This window comes from Rana temporaria, chromosome 2 (assembly GCF_905171775.1).
Source record: "Rana temporaria chromosome 2, aRanTem1.1, whole genome shotgun sequence".
Classification (NCBI taxonomy): domain Eukaryota; kingdom Metazoa; phylum Chordata; class Amphibia; order Anura; family Ranidae; genus Rana; species Rana temporaria.
The window spans coordinates 280,531,510-280,545,457 of NC_053490.1; the positions used below are offsets into that span (position 1 = coordinate 280,531,510).

Consider the following 13,948-nt stretch of genomic DNA (forward strand, 5'->3'; position numbering starts at 1 on the left):
AGAGTATCCAGAATGACCCAATGCACTTACTGCTTGGGTTAACTGGTTCTGGAACCTGGTCTGCCATTTTCCATGTCCAATTACAATGATGGACAGCTGTACTGGCCAACAGTGAGACTTAAGCCTGGTACATACTGCTGGTATTGGCTGGTTCAACAGAAACAGGCCTTTCTGATAGAAACCGGTGGAACGTCTGGCTTCTGTTAAACATGCATGCTGAAAAAACAGAAGCTGATCAGCATCCAAACAGCTCTCACAGCCAATGGCGTGTTCTGGTGGGGGGGGGGGGGCAGATCTCTGTAGTAACATTGCATAGTTAGAACAGCAAGCTCCTCTCAAGCTCCTATTTATTTTTCATTCAGCTCACTAGGTTGAATGAAAAAAAAAAACTGCCTGTGTATCAGGCTTTAGAGAATGGGAAGGGACAGGACTAGGCTTGGGGATTTCTTCTGCTTGCTAGGAGTCATGGATTAGGTAGGTATAACACACATACCATTAGCCCAAGAATGTAAGCTAATGGGGCTGAGGTAAAAACAAATCTTTATTTTTATTATCTTACAATGTACCCATTTTTTATTTGTAATTATATAATGTGAGTTTCTAAGACTCCTTGCATATAGTGAAAGCTAATGTTGAGGGAAACTTTCAAGCATCGTTTCACTGGCGCTAGAAAGTTCTCCAAAATAGTGGGCCAGATCCTCAAAGGGAACGACTGGTGTATGATTCCTTCTATTGTCGCTCTTAATAAGAGAAACACTGTAAGACAGTGTTTCTCAATTCCAGTCCTCAGGCCCCCCCAACAGGTCAGGTTTTCAGGATTTCCCTCAGATGAAAAGGCTGTGGTGACTGATCAAACTGATCAACTGATCAAATCACCTGTGCAAAATAATGGAAATCCTGAAAACCTGACCTGTTGGGGGGGCCTGAGGACTGGAATTGAGAAACACTGCTGTAAGAAGAAGTTGTGATTACCTAAAATAGGCCAAAGTTTACAGAGATGGCCATCTGAGAATAAGCTGAGTAGGTGCCAATCTTGAGATCTAATCTGGAAGAGGCCATTGTATCCCTAGAAACAGAGCTATAATTTCTTCAATATTCAGGCATTTTAACCACTCACGACTAACTTTTATGTAAAAAAAAGTCTAATGGAGGAATGCAATCAACATCATGCAATAATTCAAAGTATTGGTATGTGGCCTTGATGGGTTTAGTAATCATTGTGATTCAAAGTTGGTTGAAATTCTATGTGTGGTAAGCAACAAGAGTTGAACAACATTCTGTGGATAAGCTATAGCTGAGGGGGGTTGTTGCAGCCTGCTGCAATGTAAAACTATATATATGAAATGTACCAGAATATATCAGTATGTTACCCACTGTTGTGTCTTTTCTGCCTGTCTCTTGGTAGATTTTAAATCAGTCCAAAATGCCTGTTTGGCCAAGGACTTGACCATCACATTTCAATAGGTTGCAACATATACTGTGCTATAAGGTTAAAAAATGAATGAAACTCTGTTTTAGAGTAATGGGGCACGTTTTAGCCCCAGAGCAGAGCCAAGCACATTAATATTATTTTTTTCATATTTTGCATCAAATAAAATATAATTCCAGTTTATTTCACATCTCTTTTGTGATTCTGTTCTGTTGTCTAATCATTTCCTTTGTAACGGTATATTAAGCTTAAAAAAAAAAAACCCAAGGCTGCAAATCTCAAGGAGGGACTGCTTTATTATTATAATATCAAGTCTTTCTTCGGAATGTGTCTCTGTGTCCCGGGGCTCTGTAGTATTTAGATTGCTATAAATCGCACCCAACTTTAAATTAATATTTTAAGTATACAATAGTTTCATGCTTACAATAATAGGACCATGGTTGGCCAGTGTAATAAAAACATAATTTTCTAACTTTTAAATATACAGCATTAAAAAGCTGATATTTCAATTCAGTAGATGATGGAAAGCCAAACGCATTACAGTATTTATTTCATTCAGGGAATCCAGTGTTGAGATCGCTTGAACTCCCAGATCTCCACTCTTGCTTTGTCAATTCCAACTCATTCTGTTGGATTTTTTTTTAAATTATGGAGAGCATAGCAGTAATAGGAACACCCCGAGTTGGTTGGGAACATTCTAAATCCCAAGGTAGGCAGGAACAAAGATTGGGCCCAGGACAGGGAATGTCCCACCAACATTATAGCCCAGAAGAGGTCTCATGCACACTTGGTGCCAAACCACCGCTTTGGAGGATGTTTTACTTTTTCTTTCTGCCTTCAAACCCCCCATTATGTTAGCCTGTGTGTCCATGCACACATAGGCATTTTCAGGAATTTAGAGGCAGAAGCGTTTAGCAGCAGAAAAATAACAAAAAAAAACATCACTTGCACATTCAGGGGAGGACTGTCTTAGCAGAAAAAAATGCCCAATGAATAGTCTGGCCAATGGAATGAATGAATAAATGCTTAAACACTAAACGTGTTTGCAATGGCATGTTTTTTATGCTGATTTTCTCCTGCCAGGAGAAAAGGCTTCAGAAGAGCTGGGCAACCGTTGAGTGTGCATGAGGCTTAATAAGCCAGGGTGTGATGCAAAAGGACCTTAATTCAATTCCCCTTAACACTAGACCTTTACAGTTTAATGTCACTATTCCTACATGACATGGACTACCAAATCAGCTCAGACAAAACCGTTTTGAGATTGTGCTGCACAACCAAATTGTTTTAGGGATAAGTACATTTAATTTCCTTCTTTTAGTACCTACAAGGGAGACAGAATCAATTGTATTGACTGTGAAAGTATCATGTCACGTGGTGGGATATGTAGTCCGCAACAAGAATGTGTACTGAAAATGGCATTACTAACCATTTCACAATAAAGGGAACAGATTTAAATGTGCGAAATTAGTATCTGCCTTAACCTGCTTGTTACAGCTATAAAACACTAATCCTCTAAATATGTCCATATAAAAGATCTTTCTTGGTTTGCAAGTCTGCTATCTGTATTTCCGACCTCATACCCTATATTACATTATGTCTAGGAATGTAACAAGGTTTCTTTGCACCTGCTCAGAGGATTAACACTAGCGGGAGAGCTGTATATTGCTATTTTTATATTAAATTCCATAAAATTGCCATTTTGTACTATGGAACATTTAAAGATTGTTGTGCTAAAGAACATTTAGCGGAAAACGATATTAAAGAGAAACTCTCACAGGCAAAAAAATTAAATACAGGTCCATACATTTATGTCTTAATTCCCTGTATTAGCCTATACAATAAACTGCAATTGAAATGTGAAGAAAATCCCTTCTTTATTTCTCCTCCCTTGAGGCCTAATTTGTAGGCACTACTTATGTTGAGCTCAGTTGCCACTGTTCCCTGTTCAGTAAGTGTGCCTATCAGGCGTGCCTTTAGGGAGCTCTTTGATTTCCCCTGTTACACCCGCTCTTTCTTTTCCAGTGATTCAGCTTTATTGGTTGCTAGAACGAAGGTGGCCGGGCCGCACAGCTTCATTGGTTGCTAGGACGCAAGTGATCATTCCACACAGCACCATTGGTGGTCCAGCCACCCAAACCATAGAATTGATAATGCTATGTGGTGTGGCTGCCTTTACCCTAGCAACCAATGACCCTGTGTGGCTTGGCCACTTGCATTCTAGCAATAAATTTGGATTACTGTCAGGGGTGGACTGACCATTGAGTCACTCGGGCACTGCCCGAGGGCCTCATGCCACTAGGGGGCCCCATCAGGGTTGCCAGGCTCAGTAAAACCAGGGACAGTATGTAAAAATCTATGTTTTTTTTAGATCTGTCCCTGATATGTCTGAAACCGACATGCTTTTGATGTGAAAATCCTGAGATGTTAGCTACCCCGCCTCTGCACTGCCTCCTGGCGTGGTGGCCATCTGTAAGCCCAGGGGCCCCATAATCTTCTATTGCCTGGGGGCCCCATGAGTTGTCAGTCCGCTCCTGATTACTGGGCGGTGGAATCGGCAGAGCCTATAACTGCTTGTAAGGCAAAGGGGGTGGAACAGGGGAACTGACACATTCCCTTCCCCCTGCATACCTTGTGACTACACCTGAGACAAAGGCTGTTAATCAAAGATAATTAAATATATGTCTTCTTGGTAGATGCGTGGCATGACAATGGTCGGGAGGGGGCACTGTCAACCATGTATCTCAGGAACCACACCACTTAGAATGGTGGGGTAAAGTGCCACATGCACTTTGTCGTCTGGGTGAAAGTGGCAAAAAATAAAATGTTTTGTGAGACTTCTTCAAAGTATTTATAAAGCCAGAAATAATACCGCTCTAAAAACTGCTGATCCCTTGGCTTTGCTTCCGTCCCACTGAACCAAAAGGGTGCTGGCTATGCACAGGTACATTGGATAGAAGAAGGTCCTGGACTGCCGCACTCCTTAAAACGATGTCTTTATTTGTACAAATAAAATCCAAAAACAACCAAAGCAATACAGTCAAAACGTGGTGAACAGCAAGAAAAAGGTGGCTGACATGTTTCACATCATGTGATGCTTACTCATAGAGTGCGGCAGTCCAGGACCTTCTTCTATCCTATTTATAAAGCCAACATTTTTTTTTCCACTTTTGGATAGGGTGTTGAGGGGTTAGAACCAATGCCAAGTTTTTTATTGTTATCCGTGGACCCAATGGGAAGATTATTTGTTCTGGTGGACACTAACCTAACCACAGGGCTGAAAGTGAGGGAAAATCCAAAATTTGGGAAACGCAAGGAGAAACGTTCAATAGGGACACTTGTTTCAGTGGCCACCATTTAAGAGGGAATTTTCTTCAATTTGTAGATATTGCTTTTCATTTCCTGTTGTATCTACAGCACAGGAAGTAAAAGAGGAACCTCCAAATGGGAAAGAGGTGACAAAAAAAATCTTTCATGGGTTTAAATCATTCCCTACTCTATAAAATCTAAAAGAAAAAAAATACTTTGACTTTAGAGATACTTTAAAGGTGATATGCAGAATATTAGAGTCCCTGGAAAAATGTTGTTGTATGTATACCATGACAATAAACTATATCTTATCTTAACTTATCTTATCTTATGTTATTACTTAGTATCAATAATTATCTATTGCAATAAGCAGGAAGACTATCATGCGACTATCATGCTTTTTTTTATTACCAGGTGGCTTGGCTATGCACACCTTTCCAGAGATCTAAAAGAACCACACATTTTGTGTTGAACTGTGCAGAAATCAATACACGTACTTATAGGATAAGCACATACACTAGCAGATGAAGCAATTGTATATCAACTTCCAGACTGCTCATTAACCAGTCATTGCCAGTCATTAGCTGATCAGCAGTGGGAATCATTTTGAATAATGTCAGAGACTCCAGTATTAAAATTAGAGAATATAGATTCAATGTCATGACAAAAAATACTAAAATCCATCCTTTCTATACTTGGGGTAAAGATAGTCAACACACCTAGTGGCATTCTTAACAAGCTTATTTTCAGTTTTACATATCTGTACAGGCATCTCCCGGTACTGTAAATGCTTTCTCAGATTTCACTGCAAATGGCGAGCTTCTTACAGTGCTACAGTGTGCATTAAAAGCTGTAGCAAGTCAGACAGGGCTTGTCTCATTTCCTGGCTGGAGGATGTCCAGCATCATCTAGCTCTTTCCGTCCCAGCCTGACTGTCCTTGGCCCACCCATTCATTTTATTGGATTTAATTTCTTTCAATCATAGAGGCTCAGCATCACATGCGGGCATTACCTAGGGCAGTGATGGCAAACCTTGGCACCCCAGATGTTTTGTAACTACATTTCCCATGATGCTCATGCACTCTACAGTGTAGTTGAGCATCATGGGAAATGTAGTTCCAAAACATCTGGGGTGTCAAGGTTCGCGATCACTGACCTAGAGTGATCTGCATGCAAATACGGCTTGTCTAGGAATGCCCACTTTTCCAACCTTCAAGACAGTTTGGTATTTGTATAACTTCTCCTAAGAGAAACCCCACTGCTTCCATCGGGGCTGAGGGTTTTTGAGAGGGGCACTGAGACAAGGTGCTGTGATGTTTAGGAAGCAATGTATAGCACCCCACTTGCCCCTCCCTCCTGTCATGATCCTGTCTGTGTTGCATAGAAAAGCACAGAGATCTAGTGATGACATCACTGGATCTAAAATAAGGTATTTCATGGAAATAGAAAGGATAAATATATTTAAAAAAAATAGTATGTTGATGGGGTGGGAGGACCAGTTAAGGCAAAATATAGGCATATTAAACATCAGCTTACTCTAGTAATAGAAATGCTTACTAGAGATAAAAAGAGATAACATCAATTGGAAGGGCAGGCATGCATTACATTTCATAATACTTCCTTCTTGAAGCCTAATATAATTAAACAATTAGATGTCCATTAGCCACCTCTGTCTTGATTTGACAGGAGTATTGCGACTGGGGCAATAATCAGTCCAATTTATCAATTCTCTAGGGTAATTTCTGTGGCTCTCCTTGGTAATCTAAGGCTCAAGGGATTCCTGGAAAAGGTTCACATGCTAAAAGAATGTCAAAGCAATGAAGAGAATGTCACATTTGTACTTGGTTATTACAATATTCCCCTATTATGGTCACAAAGCAATATAGCTAGCATAAGAGGTCATTGCTAAAGACAGATGTCACCAGTCCAAGAGAATTAGAGATATGCTAATTGTTAATATAAAACAGAAAATGAATGGATTATCCTTTACACAAGAGTGAACTTGTGAGGACTCCTCTAGTAAAGGCAACAAGACCTTCTAAATTCAAACGAGTGTGGTTTCAAGGAGGGAGAGGGCAGGCTTTGAAAAGGTATCTCATATACATTCACGTGACTTCTTACGCAAAAGCGCTAACCCTTCCAGAATTTCCTTTTTCGAACCAATAAGTGCAATTCGTATGTATATACAGGTGAAGAGCTGCGGAATCAGGAGTGAAGCTAGATTGCTTTGGGACTTGAATCATTTATGACTAATGATACCCTATCATAATCAATGAAACGAGACGCACAGGTTTCGTGCTATACAATCTTTACAGGGATGAAGGCAGCAACCTTTTCAAAGGCTTTGCTCATGTCATGGAATTCTGCAATTGATGGAAAGTGCCTCAGCATAAACCCATAGCTAAAAAAAAAAAAAAGGCAAATGCAAGCTGTAAGCAAGGATGCAGATTTCTATAATACAATCAATAACTATATGTGCAGCTGACAACCTCCTTTACATAAAAGCAGGTTATACTGTATATAGCACATATTAAAAATGTTCAACATCATGCTACGCATAAGTTTGACACTCTAAAGTATATATAGTGCTGCACAAAATCAAAAAAATCAAACTATGAATTGGATTTACTGGTACACATGCATGATGTCTACTGTATTTATAAATGTCTTTGCCTCCGTACCTCTATATATAACAATATATTTTTATATTATATTGCTTAGCCTATCAGTATGTATCTATCTGCCTACACATCCATCTCTAGACCTGCTATGTGTGCTTTTTTTTTTTTGGTGTTGCCACAAGAAATGTTTATGCCACCTAGGACTATTCTATGATACATAATATTTTTATCACTATTATGACAATATGTTTTTTATTTGTATTCAATCCATCGTATTTACCAGCACAAAAAGTGGTATTAGTACACAAAAGAAGATAATGAGACCTTCTCCATAACATTCCATACATTGTGTCACCAAACTGATAGTTTCATGCAATTATAGGATTAGATGCGTTTAATTGCTACATAAAAGCCCTTTTTTTTTCTGAATCAGTGGCTGTGGGGCCTTGAGTCATATGCAACACTTCACATGAAAAAATATCCTTGTGGTCTGGGGGTAACAGAAAAAAAAAAAAAGAAAGAAATTAAATGACTCCCTATATACAGAATCGATGGGTAGCTTAAAAATATTTAATCGATTACCCTTTAGAAATATCTATAATTGCAAATGAAAAAAATCAAAGGAGGGACAACAATGATTTTCTTTTAGGGTATAGAGTTTTAACACAATGTGCTTGGGATGGTGACAGATGCACTTCTTTTTTTTTCTTTTTTTTTTGTCAGAAGGTGTCAGGGTCAAAGTAGAACATGTTTGTCTAAAGGCAAGAGGATCAGTTTTGAAATCAATTAATAAGGAGAGCTGCCTGAAAAAAAGGGGGGAATTGCAAATGACAAGGTAGCCAAGTGCTACATTGAAATCCCATGATAGTAGCCTGAGGAATGGAAATTTCCACTAGCCTAGTAGGATTAAAAAAAGAAAAAAAGGCAGTTGATAGCATTTGACAGTAAGACCTGTATATCATGGTAAAATAGCCGTGTGGCACTATGAGCTCGGTTGACTTTCCCTGCCTAATAGTGCTTTCTCCATTGCAGCCTGGCAATGGGTACAGGATGTTCTATGCAGAGCAAGCAGCAGGCAAACTTTGCTGGATCTGGATGTGGTCTTTAACAGTCGCTGGTAATAAAGGTAAGGTGATTTATGCCTGCAGCAGATCTCAGATCCAAGCATTTGCATTGTGCGATGGCCACAGATGATCAGACACAAGCTGCTCCTATTGCATTTCATTAGTAGGGGAAAGGGAAAGGGGGGGTTGCAGATTCCTACAGGTTTAAAATCTTCACCCCCTAGACAGTCACCATCTAAAATCCAAAATCCCTATTCCTGCCATGATCGCAAATGACACACCAGCGCCTGTCAATGCTGAATCCGCATCCCTATGTCTATGCATTAATGAAGTGTTGAGCACAGCATCGCAGACAGGTTGGAGAATGAGCAGCCTGCCCGCATCTCCCATCCTCAGCACCACGATCATGATGATGATGATGATGGTGATGATGGTGATGATGGTGCTGCTGTCCGTGGACAAGTCAAAAGGTCTATCTGCAAGGACTCACCCGTTGCCGATGCAGCCATGAGTCCAAGGCTGATGAAGGCGAGCCTGCTCCAACTTTGCACTTCCAGAAGCCCCCAAACCCACCATGCCCCCCATATCCTCCTGGACGTGCAGCTGCACCCTGTCCTGTCCCCCCACTTCAGCCATCCGAACAGGCTTCTCATGGCAGATTCTGCTGGGGATCTCTGCACACACACCACCACCAAAAAAAAAGGAGGTCAGGTATTCTTGCAAAAAAAAAAAAGAAGAAGAAAATCCCACTACATTGAACAAGCTCTTTGCTTCTGCAGCCGGAATAAACCAAGTCTCTCCCTGCACTGGGGAGATGAGATCAGGAATCCTGCTTCTCCTCTTCACTCCCAAATCTTCCAAATGGCGATGTGGACGCCAGGCTTCTTCCTTCCAGGGGATATCCAGACAGGGCTTGTGCACTCGGAGCTCCGGTATTAATCACCTCCTCATAATATTGCTTCCCCTTTCAGAGAATGATCCACAAGAGGGAATAGGATTTTCTCCCTTCCTCCCCTCCATACAACAATGCTGCAAATTACATCTTGAATTTGTCTCCCCTCCCTCCCTCCTCCTTCTCCTCCTCTCACACAGGTCCCCACTCAGAGGAGACTTGTCACATATTTCTGATTACAAGGACCCCCCCAAAAAAATAACAATATCATAGAACACAGGGGGGTGCATGGAAAAATATAGAGAGGATTTTCTTCTGATACGTGGTACTGGTTAATTCAAGGAGATGTTCACTTGTTTGACAAATGCAGGACTTTTAGGTGATGAGCAGAACCTGGTAACCCCAGATCCAGAAGGGTTAGGACTGTTATCCTCCCATACATTGCTGGAACTGTCCCTAGTTAAAGGGACATTAGTGTGTATATTTATTTTCCCTTTCTGGCTCATTATATATATATATATATATATATATATATATATATATATATATATATATATATATATATATATATATATATATATATATAATACCACATGAAACATTGCAAAGTCTGTGCCTCCACTCTCTGCAGCCCAGGAAGGGTTAAAACTGTTACCATACAGAGCTGGCATTGTCCTCAGTTAATGGGACATCACCCCGCTTTCCCTTTCTTGCTCACTGAAGAAATAAATAAATATGGGTGGAAGGGATGACTATATATGTGTGTAGCATGTGTGTGTATATGTGTGTGTGTTGCAACCCCAGTTTTTGACTTTTGCTACATATTGTGGTAAGGCTCTAGTTGTGTGCATCGGTAGGTGCTGTTTACCCATCATTGCACATATAAACAAAGTTTATCCAGGGGAGGGTTCAATGTTGCTGGCTGCAGCAGCCAGCAACAGTAAACTCTCCAGCAGCAGCAACAGTAGACTCTCCAGCAGCCAGCAACAGTAAACTCTTCAGCAGCGGCAACAGTAGTCTCTCCAGCAGCCAGCAACTGTAGACCCTCCATCAGCCAGCAACAGTAGACTCTGAAGCAGTGGCAACAGAAGACTCTCCCGCAGCCAGCAACAGTAGACTCTCCAGCAGCTGGAAACAGTAGACTCTCCAGCAGCGGCAACAGTAGACTCTCCAGCAGCCAGCAACAGTAGACCCTCCAGCAGCTAGCATCGGTAAACTCTCCAGCAGCGGCAACAGTAGACTCTCCAGCAGCCAGCAACAGTAGACCCTCCAGCAGCCAGCAACAGTAAACTCTTCAGCAGCGGCAATAGTAGACTCTCCAGCAGCCAGCAACAGTAGACCCTCAAGCAGCCAGCAACCATAAACTCTCCAGCAGTGGCAACAGCTAGCAACAGTAGACTCTCCAGCAACTGGAAACCGTAGAGTAGACTCTCCAGCAACTGAAATAGTAGACTCACCAGCAGCCAGCAACAGTGGACTCTCCAGCAGCCAAAAACAGTAAACTCTCCAGCACCCCCAATTTTTGATTCTTGCTACATATTGTGGTAGGGCTCTAGTTGTGTGCAGCAGTAGGTGTTGTTTACCCATCTTTTCACATATAAGCAAAGTTTATCTTGGGGAGGATCTACTGTTGCTGGCTGCAACAGCCAGCAACAGCAGCCAGCAACAGTAAACCCTCCAGCACCCGGCAACAGTAAATTCTCCAGCAGCAGCAACAGTAGACTCTCCAGCAGACATCAACAGTAGACTCTCCAGCAGCCAGCAACAGTAGACACTCCAGCAGCTGGAAACCGTAGACTCTCCAGCAGCCAGCAACAGTAGACTCTCCAGCAACTGGAAACAGTAGACTCTCCAGCAACTGCAACAGTAGACTCTCCAGCAGCAAGCAACAGTAGACTCTCCAGCAGCCGGCAACAGTAGACTCTTTAGCAGCCGGCAACAGTAGACTCTCCAGCAGCCAGCAACAGTAGACTCTCCAGCAGCTGGAAACAGTAGACTCTCCAGCAACTGAAATAGTAGACTCACCAGCAGCCAGCAACATTGGACTCTACAGTAGCCAAAAACAGTAAACTCTCCAGCACCCCCAATTTTTGATTCTTGCTACATATTGTGGTAGGGCTCTAGTTGTGTGCAACAGTAGGTGCTGTTTACCCATCTTTGCACATATAAGCAAAGTTTATCCGGGGGAGGATCTACTGTTGCTGGCTGCAACAGTAAACCCTCCAGCACCCGGCAACAGTAGACTCTCCTGCAGACAGCAACAGTAGACTCTATAGCAGCCAGCAACAGTAGACACTCCAGCAGCCAGCAACAATAAAATCTCCAGCAGCTGGAAACAGTAGGCTCTCCAGCAGCTGGAAACGGTAAACTCTCCAGCAACTGCAACAGTAGACTCTCCAGCAGCCAGCAAAATTAGACTCTCCAGCAGTCAACAACAGTAAACTCTCCATCACCCCCAGTTTTTGATTCTTGCTACATATTGTGGTAGGGCTCTAATTGTGGGCAGCAGTAGGTGCTGTTTACCCATCTTTGCACATATAAGCAATGTTTATCCAGGGTAGGGTCTACTGTTGCTGGCTGCAGCAAGCAGCAGCAGCAGACTCTCCAGCAACAGGACACAGTAGACTCTCCAGCACCAGCAACAGTAGACCCTCCAGCAGCCGGCAACAGTAGACTCTCCAGCAGCTGTAAACAGTAGACTCTCCAGCAACTGCAACAGTAGACTCTCCAGCAGCCAGCAACAGTGGACTCTCCAGCAGCCAGCAACAGTGGACTCTCCAGCAGCAGGAACAGTAGACTCTCCAGCAGTGAACAACTGACTGGGGCTCCAGTTGTGTGCATCAGTAGGTGCTGTTGACCAATCTTTGCACATATAAGCAATGTTTATCCAGAGGAGGGTCTACTGTTGCTGGCTGCAGCATCCAAAAACAGTAGATCCTCCAGCAGCCAGCATCAGTAAACTCTCCAGCAGCAGCAACAGTAGACTCTCCAGAAGCCAGCAATAGTAGACTCTCTAGCAGCCGGCAATAGTAAACTCTCCAGCAATCAGCAACAGGGGACTTTACAGCAGGAAACAACAGTTAACTCTCCAGCACCCCCAGTTTTTAATTCTTGCTACATATTGTGGTAGGACTCTAGCTGTATGCATCAGTAGATGCTGTTTACCCATCTTTGCACATATAAGAAAAGTTTATCCAGGAGAGGGTCTACTGTTGCTGCCAGCAACAGCAGCCAGCGACAGTAGACCCTCCATCACCCAGCAACAGTAAATTCTCCAGCAGCCAGCAACAGTAGACTATCCAGCAGCCAGCGTCAGTAGACTCTCCAGCAGCCAGCAACAGTAAACTCTCCAGCAGCTGGAAACAGTAGACTCTCTAGCAACTGCAACAGTAGACTCTCCAGCAGCCAGCAACATTGGACTCTCCAGCAGTCAACAACAGTAAACTCCCTAGCACCCCCAGTTTTTTTATTCTTACTACATATTGTGGTAGGGCTCTAGTTGTGTGCAGCAGTATGTGCTGTTTACCCATCTTTGCACATATAATTAAGGTTTACCCAGGGGAGGGTCTACTGTTGCTGGCTGCAGCATCCAGCAACAGCAGCAAGCAACAGTAGACCCTCCAGTAGTCGGCAACAGTAGACTCTCCAGCAACTGGAAACAGTAGACTCTCAAGCAACTGCAACAGTAGACTCTCCAGCAGCCAGCAACAGTGGACTCTCCAGCAGATGGCAACAGTAAACTCTCCAGCAGCGGCAACAGTAGACTCTCCAGCAGCCAGCAACAATAGACTCTCCAGCAGCTGGAAACAGTAGACTCTCCAGCAACTGCAACCATAGACTCTCCAGCAGTCAGCAACAGTGGACTTTCCAGCAGCCAACAACAGGAAACTCTCCAGTAGCCCCAGTTTTTGATTCTTGTTATATATTGTGGTAGGGCTCTAGTTGTGTGCATCAGTAGGTGCTGTTACCCATCTTTGCACATATAAGAACAGTTTTTCCAGAAGAGGGTCTACTGTTGCTGGCTGCAGCATCCAAAATAAACCCTCCAGCAGCCGGAAACAGTAAATTCTCCAGCAGCAGCAACAGTAGACTCTCCAGCAGCCAGCAACAGTAGACTCCCCAGCAGCCAGAAACAGTAAACTCTCCAGCAGCAGCAACAGTACTCTCCAGCAGCCAGCAACAGTAAACTCTCCAGTAGCTGGAAACAGTAGACTCTCTAGTAACTGCAACAGTAGACTCTCCAGCAGCCGGAAACAGTAGATCCTCCAGCAGTGTCAACAGTAGACTCTCCAGCAGCGGACAACAGTAGACTCTTCAGCATTAGGGATGAGCCGAACACCCCCCCCCCCCCCGTTCGGTTCACACCAGAACCTGCGAACAGACCAAAAGTTTGTGTGAACTTTAGAACCCTGTTAAAGTCTATGGGACTCCAACGTTTGAAATCTAAAGTGCTAATTTTAAAGGCTAATATGCAAGTTATTGTCCTAAAAAGTGTTTGGGGACCTGAGTCCTGCCCCAGGGGACATGTATCAATGCAATTTTTTTTTTAAAAAAACTGCAGTTTTTTCAGGAGCAGTGATTTTATTAATGCTTAAAGTGAAACAATAAAAGTGAAATATTCCTTTAAATCTTTAAA

The 13,948-nt window shown here is 42.7% G+C and overlaps 1 protein-coding gene across 1 annotated transcript in view; it reads right to left on the bottom strand.

The window, feature by feature from the left end:
• CSMD2 (CUB and Sushi multiple domains 2) overlaps positions 1–9,434 on the bottom strand; it is a 1,186,454-nt gene extending 1,177,020 nt beyond the window's left edge. The window contains exon 1 of the mRNA XM_040337101.1: positions 8,911–9,434. Within this exon, the coding sequence (XP_040193035.1) occupies positions 8,911–9,073 (163 nt within the window). The 5' untranslated portion in view covers positions 9,074–9,434. The remainder of the gene's footprint in view (positions 1–8,910) is intronic.
• Between the last annotated feature and the right edge of the window lie 4,514 nt (positions 9,435–13,948).